Source organism: Odontesthes bonariensis, chromosome 21 (assembly GCF_027942865.1).
Source record: "Odontesthes bonariensis isolate fOdoBon6 chromosome 21, fOdoBon6.hap1, whole genome shotgun sequence".
NCBI lineage: Eukaryota > Metazoa > Chordata > Actinopteri > Atheriniformes > Atherinopsidae > Odontesthes > Odontesthes bonariensis.
Genome location: NC_134526.1, coordinates 17,523,176 through 17,547,271, shown reverse-complemented (window position 1 = coordinate 17,547,271; position 24,096 = coordinate 17,523,176). Strand labels below are relative to the sequence as shown.

General features: G+C 39.0%; 1 protein-coding gene across 1 annotated transcript in view; it reads right to left on the bottom strand.

The window, feature by feature from the left end:
- The window catches only part of pitpnc1a (phosphatidylinositol transfer protein cytoplasmic 1a), a 45,201-nt gene that overhangs the window by 9,882 nt on the left and 11,223 nt on the right, over positions 1-24,096 (bottom strand). Inside the window, exons 2-4 of the mRNA XM_075454654.1 lie at positions 7,426-7,574; positions 2,413-2,501; positions 1,020-1,027 (exon numbers count right to left, since the gene is read on the bottom strand). Of these exons, the coding sequence (XP_075310769.1) occupies positions 1,020-1,027; positions 2,413-2,501; positions 7,426-7,574 (246 nt within the window). The remainder of the gene's footprint in view (positions 1-1,019; positions 1,028-2,412; positions 2,502-7,425; positions 7,575-24,096) is intronic.

The window sequence follows — 24,096 nt, the reverse complement described above, 5'->3', positions numbered from 1 at the left end:
TTGACTACACAAGCACCAACAATACACTCTACAAATACTTCGGACTGTGAGGGGGCACCTGTTGAATAAAATCATGATGGTTGCTAAATTGAGAAACTTGTAAACTGCTTTGACAAAAAATGTATGAAAAAAGTAGCAGTTTCACAGGGATAACCTGCTGCTGCATTAGTTGATGTTTGAAACATTGATGTTTCTGTGCTGCTGCTGTATGTGTGTATGTGTGTATGTGTGTGTGTGTGCGCGTGTGTGTGTGTATATTGGTGTTGGCAACTCACGGGGCATGTCTCCCAGAGCAAATCATTAATGCTTTTTTTTGGCCACGGTCAATGAACCTGTCTTGCAGCCGAGAGCTGTGAGGTTCGTTAATGTCTTTGATGAGAAAACTTCCGTGATTAGTTGATATTGACAAGCAGACCAATGCAGCAGGGATACATGCCATGCTGAGGCAGGTGTCACGGCTCCTCTGGGCCCACAGGTGAAGCTCTGAGACCATTCACATCCCTACTTGGATCTGTGATTATGTGTGCTGGGGTAGTAAATGAAGTGATCTGATTTAAGACGTAAGCACGCAAAGCGAGCTACCTTTACAGGGGGTGTGGGTCTTATCCTGAATGGACAGGGGGAGGAGTTCGGATATCCTGAAAGCCTCCCTGCAGAGGCCTAGCTGACAGGCTTACAGCTCATTGAGAGATCCACCCTACCCCGAGGAAGCATCAAGCATCATCAATCAGAACTAACAGGGTGAAGGAGCCTGGTAGGAGTTACCACTGACCACATGACTCAGAGCAGTGTCTCAGTGTCTTAGGTGCTCTTAAAAGACGACAGCTGAGGTGATATTGATGATCTTCTTGATCTGAGAATTTCCAGTATGTAAATTATGTTTGAATTGTTATGCCACAAAATTCTTGTAATACTGTAATACTCTGTACAGTAATGTACAGCAGGAAAACATTATGAAGACTAACAAAACAATATACATATTGTATGTGTGTGCATGCATGGGTGCAGACACTACTCACCGTGTACTCTGATGATATTGTCAGCAAAGACCATCAGTATAATGGACAGGGAGGGGGGTTGTGAGTGGCGAGGGAGGAGACAGGTAGAAGAGAGCAAAGAAAAAAACAGTTTGAAAAGAGAATAAAGAAAAATAGGAAAAAAGACCATTAAGTCTGCAAAAGTGCACGAAGAGAGCTCATTTTGCTGTTACAGTTCAATTTAAAAACACTGATACTTTAATGTGCACGTGTTGATTGATTTGGGCGTGCGTCAGAACAGCTGCTTGTCCCTGCACGGCAAATTTCATGTTGTTCAGAGTTATTCAAGTTAAATGTAACCATTAGGTGATGTGATGTTTATAGGCTGCTGTATTTCTCTGACATTTCAAACTACTTTACCTCTTCTGAAAGAGGACTGTTTATCAAGGAAGATTACCAAATCATACACTCCCCAACAAAGTAAAGAACAAATTGCTTGACACATTTACAAAGACTGATGCAATCTTTGTGTGTTGTTTGTTTTGCAATTTCAAAAACTGAGGGACGTTGCTCACTACATGATGAAAAACACAACTTAAAGCGTCAAGTATGATATACATATATTATTCCTTTGAATGCTGCTGAACTGGTGCCGTCATATTTTATATAAGATGTCACGCAAACATCTCTTGCTGAGATATGTTGCAAATAAACAAAAACAGAAATGTTACATTGTTTTTGTATTTCTATGTGTAGGGTTCACCACATAGGGCTGTATTATGGTGTGGTGGTTAGCACCATCACCTCTCAGCATGTGGGATCCTGGTTAAATTTAAAATCCTGAGGAGTTTGCATGTTTTCCCTGTGCATGTGTGGGTTCTCTCCGGGTACTCCGGCTTTCTCCCACCATCCAAAAGAATTGCATTTCAGATTAATTGGTGACCCTAGGTGTGAGTGTGCATTTCTGTTTTGAGTCTCGTTTGTCTCTTTGTGGCCCTGTGATGGACTGGCGACCCATTCAGGGTGACGGATAGATGGGTTGATGTCAAGCCCATTTTGGGATGGTCTTTATGTTCATTTTGAATCGTTCCCATCACAAAATGTAATCAAAAAGCAAAAACCTAAAACGTTTAAAACCTTACTCTTTATCCCATTTTTTTTTAGAGTTGCACAGACAATTGCTTTCTTTTCTTCTTGCCCTCCTGCTGATCCAATATACCAGCTGCCAGCGGGTGAAAAAGATCATGTTTAAGGGCTGCCGAAAATTGAAGTTACTGGTGTCACAAGAAAACACCTTTTGAAAATAATTTTGAAGCAGTCATTTTTTTTGCTACAATATCTAAAGCTGCACTCTAAAGTTGAGAAAATGATTGAGTAAACACACGTGCATGACTGTGCACACTTATAGAGACAAGGGACAAACTGAAAGCGTTACCTGTGATAGTGTATGGGTAATAGTTCCAAGCCTTCTCAGTGACATAGAAAATTTTCGGGACCACTGCTCTGGCCCAACTGGGGAGCTTGCTGAAACACAGAGATAGCAGTAGATGGGTTAGTAAAACGTAAGAGGAAGAAGAAATAAGACAAAAGAACTGATGAGACAAATCATTTGTGTTCTACAGAGTCAGTACAATTTTCTTTGGAAGTTTCTTTTGTCCTGTCGACCAGAACAGTCATTGAGAAACATCCAGCTGTGTGGAACCATAATGGAGGCTCGACAATGCAGCCATGATGGACCCCTGGGGAAGTTGAATATGCTGATTATGGCCTGCACCCCGCAGGGGAGTTTCACCAGAGCTTGCACTGTGATAGATATAAGGGGGGACATGGTGGGCAAATAAAAAGGAAAATTTAGAGGAAAAGCTGTTTCTCAGCACAATTGGATTCCAAACGGCGAGCTGGAGTAAAATTACCTGGTCAAAGATTTGAGAAATTCACGGTTGAATAGAGCCGGCTGGCTTTTAAAACTGTGCAAACCTCCTGATTGGCAACATATATCAAGGGGATAGGGGGTGCAGACAGTCATTACTGAGTCCCATCTGAAGCAGTTTAGTCTAAATCACATTTGCAGTTTCTATTGTCTGAATATTAGCCTGTCTGGTACAGCATATAGTACCGTACAAGAAATTGATATATGCATAATTTAAGTTGTGCTAGGCTTCACTTTCAGGATAAATCTCTTTAGGCAGCCACTGATTATTTTAGCACCTACAATATTACCTTCTTTTTGTTATTCTGTGTCGAGATATCATAAAGGGCTGTCTGAGACTTTATAGACTACAGGGACATGAGACAGACGGTTCTCTGCAGCTCTCCAACGGCCTGTCAAACAGCCAAGGAAGTATCCAAACACAGCAGACTGGCCACATGTCCTCACAATGCTTTATTTACCAGCCACATACACATACACACACATGCACAGGTTGCAGCTATAACACTGTAACAGGTGGTTTGTGGGTGGAGAGAGGCAAGCTTGGTGTCCGACTGCGACTGCTCAAATTATCCATCACTTACAGTGACCTCCTCTCACTGTGCCCACACACACAGTGACAAACACAACTGAGCACACACCACACACACTCACACACACACACACATAGCACTGTGTCTTTTTCTTCTCTGAGTTTGCAAGCAGCACTTCATTTCCCAAAGGCCCACTCATTTCTCACTTCTGACCATAAAACTTCACCTTATCTGTCTCTTGGAATTGCATCTCTCTTTTTGGTCTTTTGGGAATAAGAGGAACAGACCTGTATGGTACAGAACTTAATAGTACTTACTGTGGACTGGGATTTCAGTTCCCTATAAAAGACTGATTATACAAAGAAGAATACTCCACATTACTAAACATTATTGACAACACTGCGCACCCTCTACATAACATAGTAATCAAATAACAAAGTATGTTCAGTCAGAGGTTTCTTCAACTCCGCTGCAACAAAGACGGTAAGAGGATATCTTTTCTACCCACAGCAACAACTCAACACGATGACTTTATTTTTTTACACTGACTAATGACTATTACCTGTTACTGATCATTTTTGAGCAAGACAGTTTTCCTCTTTGGGATTTATAAAGTATCATTCAAGATTTGAAATTCAATACGAATACTGTGAAACCACTGTCATGAAGAAAAATGTATGATTATGAAATGCTCTTCTTCATTTTAAACAATAAGAAATGTAAGAGTTATCAAAGTGTAGGTTTTACCATCACTCTTTAGGAATTACCATGAGCAACGGTGTCTTATAGTAATTCAATTTCAACCCCAGAAAGTGTAAAAGCTACTTTGGTCCACAGCACAAATTGTAGCAGTTTCACAAAGAAGGCTCAAAGACTGTAAATTGAGCACAGTTCTTGAGCACATATAACACATTATGGAGTGAGAGTAGGCTGCAGACTTTTGAACTATTTTGCTTCCCAAATCCAACCCTTGCTTGGAATATTTTCACAGACGCTTCTTTCATGCTCCACACAAAAAGGTTGCAATAATAACACAGAAAACATTACTTTGTTGTGACTCAAGTCATATCACATCTCCTCTCAATAACTGCATACATTTGAAGTTACCAAGTAGTGACTTTGATCTTGTGAACAATCAAAATACAATCAAATATAGCGCCCAAAGTATAGAATGTAGTGATTTCCAATTAGCCTACATGAGGATACCTACAGTGTTACAGCCCAGACTCTAGAATACTCTTTGTGCTAAGATTCAGAGCACTTTATCCCTGGATACCTTTAAGAAAATACCTCAAACAGCATCAATTCCCCAAAATTTACACTTTAACTTAGCTCTGCTTCTATAGATTCCATTTAATTGTTTGTGGTTTAGCATCCTTGGGTGCTATGAGAGGCGCTATATAAGTTTAAAAAATAAAAATAAAATCTACTACTTACTTCTACTTTTTTTACTACTACTACTACTAATGATAATAATAATAAACACTGAAACTGATTTATTTTTATCATAACACATGAATGTCACAGCTGCAGGAGAAATCCAGATGCATAGAATGAGTAAAAACATCACTAGTAAGAGCTGCAGTGGTTGTCAAATATTAATACAATATTACAATCTAGCTCAGAAACCGGATGAGTAAATCTGTCAGTCTAGTCCCAGGGTTTATCAGTAGAAATCAGCTTATATGTGACAGCTCAGATAGTGTAAAGGACATTGTATAACATCAGCCTCCATTTTATTCTTCTCTACAAGAGGGAAAAAAAGGAAAGCTTTGCTTGGCCTTCGATACAAAACTGCAAAATGAAACGAAAACATGAGACCAAGATAAACTCATTAAACTCAGATGGGCTCTAACATGTTTGCTGTGAAAGACTGATGCAGTGGATGCATTGTCCAGGTCCAGTGGGGCACAGAGGTCAGAGTGTGACGACTTGAGGGTTAAAAATGTGTTGATGAGATGATATTAAGTGTTGTAACCATAAATACCTGTGGATATATTTTAATACCGGATGATGAGAGGACTTCCAGTCTTCCGGGGCTTGGCAGGACAGGAATATTCCAGCTTGATGGCAATAAAAAGTACACCCCCAAATCATACAAGAGTATAGAAAAAGTGACGAGAAGAAAATATGACGGGGCCAAATACATCAGCTGAATCCAATTGAACACCTTCTCTGTGCATTAGAGCAACATAATCCCTCCATACTGCAGAAGATTGTGTCTTGAGAAAAACACTCAAAGTGCTAATGTTTGAAAAGATTCCAGGGTCAGTCATGAAACATGCACTTTTCTCTTAAATGTATGTTTTTCATTTTGTATAAAAGCAAATACACACTTGTTCTATTCAAAAGTGAAAATATAATCTGATTGCCTGTTTTGTCAATATTTTAGCCTTTATAGCTCGAGTGAAGGACATCAGAGAGGTGCCTGAGTCTGCTTTCATCTAGATTTCTCTCTCCGTCTTACATGATAAGAGTCCAAGAGTACTTTTTTCTAAAGATTCACACGTTCTTCAGCTGTGATGTTTTACTGAAAAGAAGCCTTTGCAGTGGGTGACATTCAGCTGCAAATGGTTATATTCAGCGGATATTCCTAATCATTTTTATTAAATTGTGGAAACAAAACAAAATAAAAATTAAATAAAAAATACGACAGTAATGATGAGTGTAGCTTGCAACCAAGTTGGTTGGAACCAAGAATTGCTTAAAGATGTGTGTTAGTGACAGCTCTGAAGGGATAGGAAATCACATCTCTCTGACAGCTTCATCATCTGCTGCTTAATAACCAGGGATTTGTGCTTGAGTGCTGAAGATTATTAGTGTGAGATGAAATATTAGAGCGATGAAAAGTCTTCAGCTGGATGTGTGGGCTTTGACATTTCTGTGGACGAGCAAGGAATTCTCCTTTGGGAGTATTATGTAAAATCATAATTACACTTTGAATGTGATTTATGCTGATAAATTGAAGAGATAATGGCCAAATTCACGCCCTGATTACAAATGTCAGAATTCAACATTAGGTGAAAGTGTCAACACAAATCCTATTAGTACTACAAGAACAAGCAATTATCAAGCAGGGAATTCTGCAAAATTAAGTTTGCCTGGTTTGCAAGAATAAATATGATATACAGTTTGAGCTGATGGTCAAAATATAAACTGACACAGGCTTTAGTGCTTAGCTATCTTAAACCATAGTGATGAGCTCATCAAATCAAGCTGAGAGGAAGGTTAAAGTAGAACTTTAAAGACTTTCTGCTGTTTTTCCTAATGTTGATGTGCATTTATAGAAGTTATGTTGGGTGTTGTTTTACGGCTTGTTCTTGTTTCCCCCCTTATTCACTGATTACCGCTGAGTGATGCTAAGATGTCAGTAGACTTTATTACGTAAATGCTGATAGTTTGGTGCCTTATTACCGATGTCTCCTATTGCTATAGAGCCTTAGATTATATGTTGCTGTGGCAGTCACTGCATGTTGCTCAGAGGGATGTTTAATGTAATCTTAGTTATTTTGTATATTGCATTTTTGTCTTTTTATTTTTATTCCATGTGGCTGGAAATATGATTATGAAGTTGTGCTATATCATTGCAGGACCTTAGAGAATTTAGTTTATTGAGTAATTATTTGATTATCAGTTGCAACACTTCACTGTGAGACCTTATGGTGGGATGTTTCAGTTAGTATTTAAGCTGCTTGTCTGAATATGACTTTGGTTCCTACCTGCCCTTGTTTGTAGTGGGACAGATGTCAGTGTGACAGTTCAAAGGTGACCTGCAGCTGTGAGTGCAAAAGCCAGTAAATTCCTGTCCTGCCATGTTGATGTAACCACACCCCAAAAGATTTTTGACTTTTGTCAAAAACCTTTTCCGTTGCTTTTTAGCGGGGGTGTTGTCATTCTTTCTCTACCACCAACGTGATACATCAATCTTGGTAGGAAGTACAGTCACGCAAAAAGGAAAGTAAGCATTTAAATGTGAGACACTCACTTGTTGAGGTAGATTCGTTTCTCAGTGAACTGGCCTGACCCGTGCTCTGGATCCTCATATGGCTCGTTCTGCACCACCTCCACACCTTCCCCACGTTCACTCTGTTCATGACTGTGTTTACTGATCATGTACAGTTGGCCAATCCGGTACTGAAACACAGGGGAGAAAAACACAGAGAAACTTTGTTCAAACTAACGAGACACTTCAACCTGTGATATTGTTACTGTTACAGTGGCAAACATATGCAAATGGTGCACTGAGAGTGAACGGTGAATGGAAACAAAATCCTCTTAGTAGAAGTCTAGCGACTGACTCAGCCGTATAATTTTACAGCAACCATGAAAATGAATGCAGAAGGGAAAATACCAGGATTACTGCTCACATTCCTGACACATGGGTGCATTTGCCATAGTGAAAAAAAGCTGGAGGATTAGGGCCTGAATAGTGACAAAGACCTCATATCAAATCATGCCCAAACAGCACAACAACAAAAACAGAAGCAACAGCCAGTTAGGTGACCCTATACCACGATCCCATGTGACATATCAGTCAACACCCGCAATCTTTCACTCATCACTTGTGACCCACTTGGCCCAGTCGCAATTTGACTTTGAGCCGCATGGACAGGCAGGACCTGGGTGTCACATGTCAACTATTTTCCATACATTCACAAAACGATTAGGATGCTCCTTGACAGAGATTTACAACTGCCTGCGGACCTATTTCTGGGCTGGGAAAACCAATACAGCCCTGATGGTGACGTATGCTGCTTCTGCTGGAACGCTGAGGGGTCATGAAGGGCTCAACCGACATACACACAGTGTACTGCAACCAAGGATAGCTGTGATAATCTACTGGAAAAAAGGACAGGGACCGCCTGGGATGTTGACTTGTGACTCAACATCCAGCCACAAGAAGCCAGGAATGGAGTGAAGAGAAATGTGATAGTGTAGTGGAAAAAAGTGGAGCTAGTTTATACAGGGCAACAGGAACAGTGTAACTCGTTATATCACAGTGGCCAATTTTTCCATCTGCCAACCACGAGAGGAAAGCAATGAGCTGTGACAGAGAATTCCCAGTTGGAATGTTGACGATGGTGTGTTTCTGACTGCACAGCTGCTGGAGTCTGGCAGAATTTTTCTGTCACAATAACACAGTCACAAGCCAGGCAGAAGCTGTGTTTAGATGCACATACAGAAATGTCTGCACAGATCCCCAGCTTCATGTGGACTGATTTATCAATCATTCAATATATTGAAATCCCGAACATTCACTGGTCATTCAAATATGAACATTTACTATTTATCTTTGCCTTACAGTGAAGCTTATTGAAGGTTAAAGACAGTTGGTCCAATAAAAAAAGACTTTAATGACATCATCTTATGCTTGAAACCAGTCAACAACAAAATAACCGGCAGATCAATGGCTTTCATTGAAGAAGAACGCTTCAATATTTTGTGCAGATCAATTGCCCTTCTGGTTTTCCAAGGAGTTGGTGGAGACCAATAAATCAGCTAAAAGCTGAGTAAAAACTTTATTTACATAAATAAACATAAGTGAATCATGCTGGTTTTAATGACAGAAAGCACATTTAAATGATACATGAAAAAAATTCCCGATTGTGTTAATCCAACCAATATTATATCAAATCGACCTTTTCTAAATCAGACTAACACACGTAAATAATGTGGTTGAGTATACTCTTGCATGTATCCACTCAAGTAGACTCAAATGGACAGTTAGAGGCATGTGAAGAACTAAGCTGCAATACTCACAAAGCCAGCAGCAAGACAGAAACTGACAAAAAGGGTAAAGAAGTGAAAAAACAGAGCAGTCAACCAGCTGAATCTGAAGGATTTAATAGATGACTTTGAATGGAAGATTGTCAAAGGGGAACACCTGTAATGTAATGTGAAGTTCTGTTTTGACCTTGGCACATGAAACTGTAGGAGTCACTGCATGCTGTCTTAATCTGAGCCATGCACTGCCACTGGGTATGGTTTTATCTGCTGTCGTGCTCACTCACCAGATTTTGTCACACAACAGCCGCTCTGTTTTCTTGGTTGCATTTACGAGGAAATTGTGTTGTTGTTGCTTTTGCTGTATTCCAAATTGCATTTGTCTCTGGGTCTCTGTTGGCTAATATGTTTTCACTGGTGCGCAGAAATGATCAAATCAAATAAAACTGACCAAAAAAAATAAAAGCACCTTTTTAAAAATTTGAGTTTTATTTTATGTTTCTTGATTGTTAGTAACATAACAGATAAATGCAGATATGCATAAATCTGCTCAGATGGCTGTGGTGACCATGATGCAGGACTTTATAGCATACAAACAGTGAGACATTGATGTGAACTAGTTCATTTCAGGATGGTAAACTTAGTTCAGAATTTCAAATGGTGAACTATGAACAGAAAATAATTCAGTTTGGGTACATGTGAACTGAACATTTATTGGGTCACGGCATGGAATTTCTCTGCCATCAACTACAGCACTGCAACACTTACACTTATGAATTTTAAAGAAGCAAAAACTGTGTTACTAAAGAGATAGCAGAGGAAGTATGAAAGATACTTAAACAGCACCTGCTGGATGTTAATCATAGTCAGAGTGTTCACTCGGGAGGACCTCTCGGCACCGCTGATCACACTGATGGCGAGCAGTAGTGAATTAACTTAGAGCTCCATCTTTTTGCTGTCCCTCTGCGCTAAATCAAGGCTGAGACATTTTGTGTAAACCAGACAGCCATTGTGCCATTCTTCCTACCTGCCTTTGTATCAAGCTCCTGGTTGTTGTCTATGTGAAAGTTGCAGCTGAGGAGGGAGAGGCTGCTTTCATTGTTGTCTTTGGCAATCCCACTCTAATGACCACATGGAAGAAGTGGCCCTTGCTGTGGTTCGAGTGGCCATGAATAATTGCTTATTATTTCTGTTTCTCTCCCTCTAAACACAGTTGAGCCACAGAGTAGGATCAAGGACTGACGAGTAGAAAAAAATATGCTGTCTCCTATGCTCGGGTGTAATTGCTTTTCTACACTTCCAACAATCACTGGATTTATCTGCCTTGTTTTTTCTCAGTTCCCTTCTGTTGTTTTTGTTTTTATCTGCACAAAGTTCCAACCTTCTTAGCTCCTTTCACTCACCTCCAAACTTCACTCTAGCTCATTATGTTTTATGTGTAATAGCAGGTCAGTCACCTTCAGCTTTACTGTGTTTGATAACTTGAGTATCATGTTATTCCAAATGGAGCTGCTTTTAGATTCAGAAACAGAAGTCTGTCAGCCAATAGAAGAGCAAGACTGAGAGGATGAACTGTCCCAAGAAAATAAAAAAAGCTACCTTTATCATAAATTTTCCCTTTCCCCTGGAGCCACTGTCTTCTGCGCTAAAAGCAACACACTATGTTGCTAAAACAGCCTATCAGGTTATGCCACGATTGGTCCCACTGAATGCGTTTGCCTCATTTCTTAATAGCCTTCCAGATGACCCTGGTCTCAGTGGAAACAACGTTGGGCTGCAAAGAGAAGAAGAGTCTGACAGGAAGTCAAACATGCCAAAGAATGTGGAAAACTCTTTCATATATCCCATCACAGTATCTATATAACTAGTGGCACCAGGCCAGAAATAAAGTGGTGTGAGGATTTCAACCTTGGGTAATGAGAGTCTCAGTGGCTGAAAAACACAAAGTGTCACATGACACCAGTGAGGACAGGGCATGGAAATTAAACGAAGCAGTTTCAGTTCTGGCAATGGCAATTCTGCTGTATTTAGCAGCAGCATTTGTAACTTTAAAAGCTGTCAGAGAGGTAAGAGGAGAAGGAGAAAAATGTTTAAGTAAAAACAAGGAAATATAAAGCATTGGTTTGACATTTTGTGAATTATACTGATTAATTATTCCATTGTGTTCCACACTGTTTTGCAATTGCAATTGCTTAGCTTTAGAGATGCTGGAAGGCAACTTTTAGCATCTTTGGACACAAAGTTTCTACTTGTCTTTTGTTGGCTGGTTGAAGACAAGAATTCAATGAACAAGGACGATGAGAATGTGCAGGGCTCAAAAGTGTAAATAATCAGTGGGGTGCATGACCATGTCTAAGGTTAAACAGAATACCATTACTCACTGATGCACACTCATCCAATTTATCACAGGACAGTAACAGGTTTAATCTCTAAAGCCCTATCTGCTGCACTCAAAACAACATCTGCATCATAGCCAAAAGATTAAATCGTTGATAAATTACCCAGATTGTGAGTTAACTGTCAAAATTACACTAACACGAGTGACATAAATACTCATTTTTGCCCGTGTAGGAGGAATAAGCAGATGTCCAAAATGTCACATCTTTGCTTTGAATGAACTAATCATTAATCTAATTATCTTATAATCCCCTTCTCTAATTATTCTTTTCTTTTGGACAATCAATGTAAAAAAAAAGCCACCACAATGAGATTAACAATCATTCATGCAACCTGATTATGAGGGCTGAACATTCAAATGTGCAATGTAAAGTACCTTTTAAAGATGAAAGCATTAAGCCGATGCTGTGATCAAATTCTGTGTGTCTGCTTTTCTGGCTCTCTGTTTTAACACAACAGCAGGCGGTGGGAAACTGTGGTGATTGTGCTCCTGCCAAGGAGGGTGTTACTGTGAGTGTAAGATAAGAATCCTCACAGAGAACATACACACAGAGTTACAAACATGAGACAATACTGGGCACAATGCTAGGATGTAATTAAAACTCAAGCACAGACAGTAATTACTACTCTGGATGCTCAGTATCCTGGGATAAATTACTGTTCTCCTGTTGAGATATATAATTTCTGTGCTTGATGCCCATCTTAGTCTCTGTGCTTTTGTCTTGCCCAAGTAGATAGATCTTTCTTGATCCATATGGTACTTACATGCTGAATTAATACAATTTCATATTGTTCAAGAAGCAATCGTCATGTAATAATTATACATGAACTGCATCTCTTGCTCCAACCTGCCATCACGCAGCTACTTAAACTCCTCTGCCTGAGCCAGGCACTCATCCCCGACTCAGAGAGAGCATTCCCCCTTTTTTCTGGTTGAGAACCATGGCCTCAGATTTGAAGGAGCTGACTCTCATCCCAGTCGCTTCACACTCAGCTGCCAGTGAAGGTCTTTCTTTAAAGACGCCAACAGAACCACATTATCCGCAAAAAGCAGAGATGCAACCCTGAGGTTCCCAAATCAGATGCCCCCCTCTCCACGTCTACGCCTCAAGATCCTGTCCATGAAAATCACAAACAGGATCAGGGACCAGAGGCAGCCCTGGCAGAGTCCAACACACCCTGTAAATGAGTTCGACCTAATGCCAAGAATGTATACGCAGATCTTGCTTTGGTTATACAGGGACCGAATAGCTCGCAAAAGCAATTCCGGCACCCCAAATTCTCTCAGCACCCCCTACAGAATCCCTCAGTCATAAGCCTTTTCCAAGTCAACAAAACACATGTTTATCAGTCTTCAATCAGTCAACAATCAGTCGGAGCCTCCTCTCCAACACCCTGGAGTAAACTTTCCCAGGGAGGCTGAGTCATGTGATCCCCGTGATGCATGATATATCATGTGCAAACCCAAAGCCAATAAATACATTTATTTGTGGTCAACACAAATACACTCTGTACTTGGAATGAAAACCATTGCAGAAGCCAATACACGCTTTAGAATAATATTCATGGTTTTAGCTAGAAACAACACATTTCCTCTCTGTGTCTCCAAGCCTCACATCTTGTTACCAGCAAACAGGTGTTGGCACATTCTGTTCTTCTGCAACATCAGTACAATCACACTGTAATCTAAACCTAAGCTGCATAATTACATTAGTGAACATTATCTCACATAAATTTGCCACTGTGCAGCCTGGATGTCTGTTAATGCATCTACAAGGAAAAGAATGAATGAATGAATAAATAAAAGAAAAAGAAAAAAGCTCCCAGCAGATGAAACACAGTTACATATACTGCAATATGACCTCAGACTATATGAAATCACAACCCCCATTTCCCTCTTTATCTCACAGGAGACAGCCAGCATCCTTCATCAGATTGCAAAATTCCATTAAAAACACGATCAAGAAGCCTCTTGCAGAGCCGCACGAGTTCATCGTCAGCTGTAAACAACATTTTATTCAGAGGAAGAGATCTTTCATGTAAGCATGTAGTTAGGAAACTGTGGCTGCCATTACTGCAACTAACCTGTTAGAGTGGAACAGATGGTAATGGAGCATGTGAAAAGGGACAGAGGGCAAACATCTGTACAACTTATGTGAAATGTATCTGTCTGAGGAAAAAAAGCTGACTGCATGTGGAGGAAAATAGAAAGACAAATTACAAAGACAACTTTAAGAGAGTCAATTTAACAACAATAAAAAATAGAACATTCTTGATGAAATTGATGTAGAATTGCAAGATATATTGATGGGAAGCCTGCAGAGCTCATTAAGGCAGTCTCAGCTGCTTATTCTCAAGCTTCTGTCAGACCACAAGCACCCCAGGACACCTAATTCAAAATTATCTCTCCCAGTTAAGTGGCTTTAAATGTTGCTTCATATGAAGAAACAGCAACTTGAAGCCACAAACATTGCATGAAATAAATGTGAATGGAAATATCATACTTAAGCCTATTGGGTCATTGAAAATCTTTACGAGCACGTTGAAGTTCCTTTTTATCTCAACAGTCACACCTCAACAATCGCAATGAATTTCAGAAACACACCAGCTCACATACATTCTATAAAATCCTGCACTTGGGCAACTCTGCAACAAAATATAATTTCGATCCAACCTCTAAAATGGACCTTTCTTCCTTCCACAGGGGGATGAAGTGCATACGCACACTCACACACACCCACACCCACACTGCTGTGTAAGCAGAAACGTGGGAATGCTTTCACGAATGAGCTAATACAACTGACTGTATTTTCTCCATCTGTGCTGCTTCAGCAAAATGTCAAGGTGAGTGTTAAAACTCTGCAAAGATTTGATGAATTCACTTGGCACAGGGGTGACATATGCAGTGTGGCAGGAAGCAGAGGATGGCGGCTGGCGCAAGGCACCGAAGTAGCACAACACTAATGAATTCTGTGCCTCACAAGTTGGCAGCCGCCTTTGGCAATTTCATTGCCTAACCTGAATACTCTAAATAGATGGTCCTTAGAAATGAGAAGTGGGGACTTCGAGGCCAAGTCAACACCATCAACTTTAATTTATGTTTCTTAAACTATTCCAGAATAATTACTGCAGAGGTATAGGGTGCAATAACCCGCTGAAAGAAGCCATTCCCATTAGGAAATGCCTGTCCATGATGGAAATTCTAATAAAAAAAAAAGCTTTTTTTTGCCTACTCTTCTTGCTCTATACATAAGCAAATCTTCACAGTCAAGTTGACTTTGCGCCCTGTCCAGGAGAAGACCAGGAACTCGTTTTGTCAAAATATTCAACAGGCCTTAACTCTACTGTTTCCAACAAAAAAGGGACCATCATGGACCTGTTTTGTTTTGTAGCCTTCATGTTTCTAGCCCTTTAAAACGCATTCCCACATGTTTTGATCATGCACAAAAAAAACATTTAAATCAGAGAGAAATAATCAGCTCAAGTGTATACATGGTGACATTTTTCTCTCGATCACCCCTCTTTATTAAATCAAATGTATCAGCGATGCAGTTCATTCAATATATATATGATTAAATAAACTGAATGTCAATTTTAATTCTTATTGAGCCGGATCAGATCAGATCTGAGTAAGATTTTCACGAGTCATTCATCAAATGGTCAATGTAACCAAAGCTATGTGGTAGGAACATGTTACATGTAAGAATAACACCAACATTATTATCAAGACCAAAAGCTGTCCAGCAGATATTAAACAGAGAATCTCACTGCTATTGCTAGCTTTAATAATAATTCCTCCCATAGTTCTTCTTGCTTCCCTCACATTCCCAGGTAAAACATGGCTGTAAATATGATAAAAAGAAGGCAGGACTCATCATTGCAGCTGCCTTCCTTCAGTGATGGACAGGGTTGTCACTCTAATCTTTCTGCTCCAAAGGCAGTATGCTCAAATGCTGCTGCAATGCTGTGTGTTGTATGTTTCTGACATAACATGAATTCATGTTTTCAGCAATTTGGGCTGTGGTATAACTCTTCTGCACCAACAGTCTTGTGCACTGTCATGGCTGCAGCTGAAAATGTAGTTTAATCCTTTTTTTGAGCTTCTTGAGAGATAATGTCAAATCTAAGGTCAGAATGAAAAAGTAAACTGTCAGCAGAAATGTCATAGAAATGGATTTGCAGTCTCTTATTTGATAAAAAAAATTGTTTATAAATCATGTAGGTAATGCTTCTATAGAACCAGGTTTGAAGTAATATTTCTTTCCATGTTTCAGTGCAAGTAAACAAAATTTCATTTGTGGTACTCAGAACAAGCACGGAGGGTGAACTCAGTGGACAATAAATAAAACATATTGCCAGAACTGCTATGAATGCACCTTAAGGAAAGCCTCTCCTTAAAGCCACATGCCTGAAGCACAAAAGCAGATTACATAAACTATTTCAAAGACGCGTGGTGGGGTGTAACTTATTATTGCTGATCGCTGCTGGTGGGAGAGAGCATCCTGCTGTCCTGCCTGCCTCGTTCTCTACCCATTTTCTCTCCCCACGTCCTCTAATCCTGCAGTGTATGAGGTCACTGAACTACAGATTATATAACATCCAGATCACTCATTGCATATCCCTCCAGCGTGCATCATCTTTACTCTTTGCTTGGCAGCAGATTGAGTGGCCAACTGGAGAGATGTCTTTCTACGCTTGCATGAAATGGAGTGGAAACGAGTGAGGAGAGAAAGACGGGAATGGTCTGAGGTAAAGACAGGGGGAAGAGAGAGAGGGAAGTGCTGGAGAAAGATGTTCAGGAAGCTGACAGACTGTTGAGACATTACATAAAAGGACTTGACTGAGGACAGCTGTCTTTTGCCCTCCCTGTTTCTCTTCCAATCTATATTCTCCTTGATACCCATCAGTTTCTCCTTCAGCCTCTTGTCTGCCAACATTCACAAACTGGCTCTTTCCTTCTTCAGTCTTTCTCATTTCCTCCCCTCTCTGTCTCTCTGTCAGTCTCAAGTTTGACAGAAGCATTATATCAGCTAAATTATGTGTGAGACATAATACAGAGTTGTACTCTTTTCACTCGAAAATATCTTATTTCAAATAATTACAACGTACATCAGAGAACATTTAGTCTCTACTGGGCAGACTGTGAATGGTCATTATGCTTTTGAGCACCTGCTGATTCTTGTTTTATTCTGAGGTGTATAATTATTTGTATGTTAACAAGCAGTTTATTTCATACTTGACTTGCGTCAACTGGTTATTTGTTCAGGGTACTTTCCCCAACTTCACTTTCTACTGTAGATAGTTTCCCATCTGCAGGAATGTGATGAGCTGATTATTAAAGTAGTGCTGCATGAAACTTTTCGAGTTGATGATGATAATAATGATAAAAATAACGTGTAAATATCTGTTTATCTACTGTTGTGGGCTTTATAATTCAAGAATATGTATATTTTACCCACTATCTAACCCACATCTGTGCAAATTGGCAGTCAGCACCAACAGATATGCAAACAAGGCAAACAGTGGCTTTACAAAGAACTTCCTTCTTCAAAAGAACAACAAATTGTGTCGGTGTGTGCAGGATTTCTGTTCCCGTGTTGCTGCCAACATGCTGATGGTGTACCTACAGGTGAAATTTCTCTCTTAGTCGTCTGTAGTGTTTAAAATCAATTCACCTTAATTAAGGTGGTACGAATAGAAGTAGCTACTTGCTATTATGTATTGGAAGCCTTGATTAATAAATAAATTATGTTTTCAGCCCTCTTCTTAAACTTGCACAATCATTAATGAACAAAGTAAGCACTATTTTTGGCATGTGTTGACACTTTGTAATGTTGGTGAATGCTAGCTTTATTACTTAGATCCTAGATAACAGGTAGTGTTTCACAAGATACATGTAACATGGAACGGATTTTTTCGGGAAATGTAAAAAGTGGATGTGATTCCCAAATCCCATACACCTGAGAAAAAAAACAAAAACAAGCAGAGAAATATAAACGTGAACTTACATGAATTAATGCTGCCAGGTAATGTTGGACTAAAACCATTTTGTGGCACAAGTCTTACTGGAAGCTAATACAAAAACATGCATTTTGGAATTGTGATGTTCATAAGATTGAAGCAGTATGAAGATCCTGTCAGTCAACTCATCTATGTATACGCATATCAAATGAGAGTATGCAAATATATTTCACTTTGCCATCCAGATTGTGTGTTTAAAAGGACTCCCTGTAAAGCCTGACACAAAGTCAATAGAGGGAAGGAGCAGGCAGTGATCAATCAACCCCGCTGTGGAGAACAAAGGAGAGGTGAAGCAGTAGCAGTAGCAGAAAGGCTGTTTTTTGACTGATCTTATTTCTTATCTGTACTATGTGCCACAGACAGTAATATTTTAATCTACCAGCAGAACACGGTATTCACAGTCAATCTATATTCAAAACGATATTCAACTCCTCCTGAGCTTTGAAGAAAAACCAGGTGATCTTCTTACTTGATTCATTCAGCTGTTTTATAAACTTCTCACTTTGTTACATAAACCTTTGGTCGCTTCTGCCTCCGTCTGGAGTTTTTTCAAATTTCAGACTGCGTGGCGAAAACCGTCCTATGTATTATGCATAAAAGAGAGCACAGTGCACCTCTTCCAGCCTCGCTGAGGCAGAGAGAGAAAAATGAGCATTAGAGGCCCAGCAAAGGAAAAAGAATGAGACGGCAAAAGTATGACTGTAAGTGTTTTGGTCTCAGGGATTTCATATTATTTTCACTGCCTTTGCAATCTCATCCTAACATCAATCACTTTGGTATAGAGGAGTGCTGCTTGTATGGTTTTCTGTTCTCGGAAGAAAAAGAAGACGTGGAACAAGTTGAACAAGTGTAACATGAAAGGAGCATTACATTATGGACAAATTGGAATAATCAATGCATTATCAAGTCAAAAAGTGCAAAAAGCAGAGGGTACTTCCCTAATTTTTTGGATGACTTTCAGTTTGTAAAAGAGTTTTTTTTTACTTTAAAAACAAATGCAATATTGGAGACATACAATTGGCAACAGCTTTAGTTTCCTGCCTGACATATCTTTGCTTTTACATAAAAAAAAAGAGAAAAAGACTGTGTCACCGTTACACATAAAGTTGAGGGGGGAAACGATCCTGTCATCATTATAAATAAAGGTATAAGAAAAAAAAAATGCAATAAGACAGCAATACCAGAGGAAGTGAGAGCGAGAGAGAGCTCAGAGAAAAAAAAAAACAGGACGACAGACAGATGCAGAGTTAGCTTCATCAGTTAGTAATAAATGTTTGTCTCTCTTGTTCTGTCGGGTTTAATTTGCTCGACTCTGTTGGTGAAGTTGCTGGTGTGTGGGTTTAAATCCATGAACAGAATACAATCGTGATCATTTCTCCCCCTGCTCTGTGGGTTGTAAATCAGAGGAGATTGAAGCTGTGGTTGATTCCTACATTAAAATGAATGAAAAATGTTTATACACAACATCACACTTTTTAAAGTTTTCTCCCAGCAATCAGGTTTGCTTGTAGCTGTGTGATAACTTTACCTATAAATATGTTTATGAATAGTAAACTAATCCTAAACTCATCATATTTACTCATCCAGCAATTCTTACACAACTGCAGACAAATCAATGCTCGCAGTGAGATACATACAAAAAAGGCTCACCAAGCTATTGATATTGCACTCAAATTATTTTAAAAAATAGCTGATTTATTTTGATATCATTATTTAACTATTAGTTGTAAGTTTTCTATCACAAAAGGATGAATTCAAATAGCGACTTATATGGATATAAACATGAAGCCAACAGTTTGAAACTCAACTGTTAAAGTGCAAGACTCTTAATCCGCATTACTGGCACAGAAAATAAATCCAATTGCAGATTATTTTCAATGTTATGCAAATTCCAACTGAAGTGTGATGTTATTTGTAGCATGTGAAGCAGGGTGTGTACGTTATAGCTCTCACCAACTGCTGAGGGTCCTGTATTCAGCTGTGAGATCTTTGTCATACCTTTCCTACAAACTGTTTACAGTTGAACTGAAGGAAGATAAATGCTTACTACATGTTAAAAAAGACACACCATCTAGAACGTATTCATTCTTTATGTATAACACAGTGTTCAATATGAAATGTACAAACACATATTGTCTAAATATTAAAAAGCTAATTAGTATCCACTTACTGTAGAACAATTTAATCAAAAAAGGTAAACAAAGTACATGCATTAAACGCTCATCTTAATTCGTATGGGTTGTCTGTATAGCCAAAGGCTGGACCAGTATGTTAATACCAACTAAACAGATTTCATTAAATGTGAATTATGTTTATTATGTCAGTTATTATGTTCACGTATGGAGAAAGCTGAATGCATGTTATTTGAACTATTCTGATAACTTATTCAGCCTGTCCCTGGTTACCTTTAATTGTGGCCACCACTACACTATACTCAGGCCTTCAACTCTTATTATACATAAATATTTATTTAAAAAATGGACTCACTAGTAATTTCTTACTGACTTTGTAAGAACACGTGCAGCAAAACTTGTTTGTAATAGAGACAGAAAAAAGAAACAGAAGTGGGCACAGTTTTATTTTTTTTTTAATGCTGACAGATACATAATACAACAGTTTTCATTTGAATGTTTTTCTGTCTGTTGTCAGATGTGGGAAACAGTACGAAATGTCTCATCTTATAAATGGGCTCTTGTGCTAACCATCATCAAGTTTTTATCTTGTTAAGGAACCTTTTCTTTTCTATTCCCACTTTGTTGACATTTAAACGAGAGATGGCAGAGAGAGTTTTGAGGGTCATTCTATTCCAGCCACAAAGCACCTGAATGGGGTGCATATACATGTGTTCAGTGCAAATTTTTGTGTGCCAAACTGCTGTTGAGCAATATGATTTGTACACTGTCCACTGGACCCCAGACATACGCTTTATATAACCACACCAACCTGCCCACCACAACCCTAACTTAGACATACGCAGAACGTCAACAACGATAGCGTTTGTTGAAGCTGCTGCAGAGAAGTTTTCCACAGGAATCAGTGTTTGCCCTGTTAAAACAAAGACAAAAACTTCTATTCATCACCACTGCATGTACAACTCTTTTATCAAATACATTTACTTCACTGTCCTCACCTTGGCAGACAGTAGTGTAAGCTGCAGATTTTTTCTTGTAGGAAATGAATCCAGAGCTCCAAATAACAAACCCAAGCATGAGTACTCACAGTCCGACGATAATCTGGATTTGTGCTTCAGCAGGAAGGTAGTTGTCTAAAACAATGAGGACGATTATTTAAACATGTTTCACATTATCTTTACCCTACTGTTTGTATAATTCCTATCAACAGGCATACTTACAGTAGGTGCCGTTTCGTGGAGAAAAAAAAAAGTTTTGATGATCTTATATTTCTGTGAGATATCTGGCTGGGTGTCCACCATCAGGCTGCTTCACTGGTTTAATGTCAACAGTGGGTGCTTTTGTTAGATTTCCTGGAAGCAAAAAAGGTTTTCATGATTTTGTAATATTTGTGTGAGATAAAAGAAAAACATTGGTAGTTCATTGTACAGGCTAAAATTCTTATCACAAATTGCTTTTAAGGCAAACAATTTGAATTAATTGCATTAACATTAGCTCCATTCTATTAAGTGTGGGCATGGGTGGTACAGGAGCCCATCTGGATTCAAGTTAAATAAGAATATCAATTAATTTCAAGAAATATAAATATATTTTTTGTTAAAACTAGTGGAAATTGTATCCTCAACATCCTTAAACTCTGTGAACCATCGTATGCACAACATGTTCTGACCTGGTAGTAATTCTTAACTGAGAAAAACTGTAATAAGAGAGAGAGATTGATCATTCTAAAATGAATCACTTTAATAACAGCTAAAACTGAGAACAAAGTCCATGCATTAAAGTAGAAGAATGAAATGACTCACCTGGGCTGAAAAACGAGAAAACCAAAAAGAGAAGAAAATTATGAACGCGGATGTTTACTCATGAGCTGGAAACCACAGACGCAAAGCTTCTTCTATATGTTGCATTTATTTGTTCACAGTTCACAGACAACAACATTAAATCATGCTCTCTCTTTCTAGCTCAGCTGAAACCTCCTCTTTGTATTACATTAATGACAGTGATTATTGTTATACTGATTGTTACTAATTCCAATCAGCTTTATCGATTAAGCTATTTAAGATGATACCTTCCAATTTGTCAGTGCGCCAGAATGCAAGGGCATCTGAACAAAGTTCAAAGTTGTAAAATGAATTAGTTCATATACATTTCTTACTCTTTGATAACCTCTGAAATGTCATGGAGTGATATGGAGTACTGGTGCATGGGCACCTCATCTGAGCAGATCATCCATTACTAACTATCAAGATACTCAAATCGAACAGACCAACAACTATGATTCCGCTTTCAGGCTTCACTCTTTCTCACTACTTTATAGCTCTCTTCTGAAACTTGCTTTTGTTTTAATGCACTAGCTTTACTTCTCACAGAAGAAGCCTTTCGGATGAGTCCCAAAACGTCTTCAAGATCCAAGAAGGAGTCCAGTTGCCATTATTCAAGCTCTTATGATTACCATGAACTGGATAACTGAGAATCTTCATCAACGAATCAGTTTCTTCCTTCAAAAAAGGGAAAAAACCCCTTTAAATCCCACCTATTTTATTGTAATGATTTCACCACACTTCTAATACAGCACATAAGTGCCTCAAAAACTTGCCTCATGCATCCAGTTTATGCATTTAGACCACTTTGCCAAGAAACTGCCCCTGATAATGGCGATTGTTGATGCTATTTATAGCGTTAAGGACAGTTAGCTGCTGACAGTGAACTATAGACCTGGACACAGATACAGTATGCAAAGTAGGTTTATGTCACAACAGCTGCAGAAAGGTCTTACAGGCCCCTCACTCGCACACACACAACATACAGAGACCAGCTCACATGATCTCAGTCAGCTACTGATAGTTTATGACAGCAGTGTCCATGACATCTGCTTATGAATGCTTGTTTTGGACAAAGTGAACTTCCCCCTTAAAGCACACAAGCGATCGTGACAGTGAGTCTTCTGTTTCTATTTAATTTAGGGATACAGAAAGACATGTACACCTTTGGCAGCTTGAGGAAAAGTTACATCTCTTCTACTTAGAGATGACAAAATGTGTTTAGATCTCTGACGGCAGGTGAAAAAACACAAGAAAGAAAGAGAGGAGAATCAGTGCCTCTGGACACCTACAGTTATGGCCCCTAGCAGCACATAAACACTGAGTCAGACTGACGACAACGAAAATTTAAAAAAAAATGAATGCCACGGTCACCTTATGTTCTACAATAAAAGAAGCCTTTCGTGTAAAGTCATAATGTTCTGTTTCTAATCCTTAATCTTTGTCGACATATTCACTTAGATTTGTCACACTTAGCTCTTCTCTTATGAAGGCAACCTTCATAATTTATGCAGATAAGCAGAAGGCCCCCATTTTGTTCACTGCCCGCAGTAGGAGTCTCTTCTTGTTTGCTGAGGCTTCAGTGCAAAAGCAAAGTAAATTGTACAGAGCACTTAATGCAAATTTTATGAAGTCGTTCCCTTTAGAGTTACAGGATGTTTTAGGTGATCATTTTAGTGTCAGAAGTTGTAAAAACTGATTGCCCCTTTGCCAAATTGTATATGGAACAGAAGGACAAACCTGGCCGATGATCCCTTGTTGTTTATGTTTATATTGTGTGTGTGTTTTCAGGGCCATGCTCCAACAGAATTCAGGCTGAATAATTACAGCCTCCTCACTCATTTGAAGGCAACAAATACTTTGAAACAGCAGGGGTGCCAAAGCGAAGAGCTTTGGAAAAGAAATTCCCTGGAAAAATGTTGAGCAAGGCTCAGCTTTTGCTGTAGTTATACACAATTATTCATAATGTAGCAAAATACACCTTCCTGTTAGATTATAGTGTGAATGCTGCCCTTTTTGCATTTATGATAATATGTAATGTCTCAGCTACACCTGTAGAATCATGTTTAAATCTACATATTGTTCCTTATTGTGTCTTATTGCTTGAGCCAATATCACTCTAAATACCCTATAGTATGGAAAGTATGTGACATCATTTTTTGGACTCACAAACAGTAAACACACACTCAGACCATCTGGTGTTTTGGATGAAGTTCCACCGCAAATGCTGAACCTTTTAGTGACACATTCACTGCCCCACTTTCAACAGCTGTCCACCAGATTTCAAGACTTTCAAAACACACAAAAATAAATCTGTAAAAGCATGTAAATATATTAATAAAAACACTTTTATTCACGATGACAAATGACAAAAAAAAGCTATGACTTATGTTCTCTTTTGTTTTTTTCGCTCCATCGCTCCATTGACCTATCTGTGCTCACTGCACACATGCAGAAAGCCACTTCATCATCAAAGAGATTTCTAATCAGCTGTGCAACGCTGATGTTCCCATGGCAACCAGGGACACTTGTACCTGTGATTCCGGGTTTGCACATCATCAA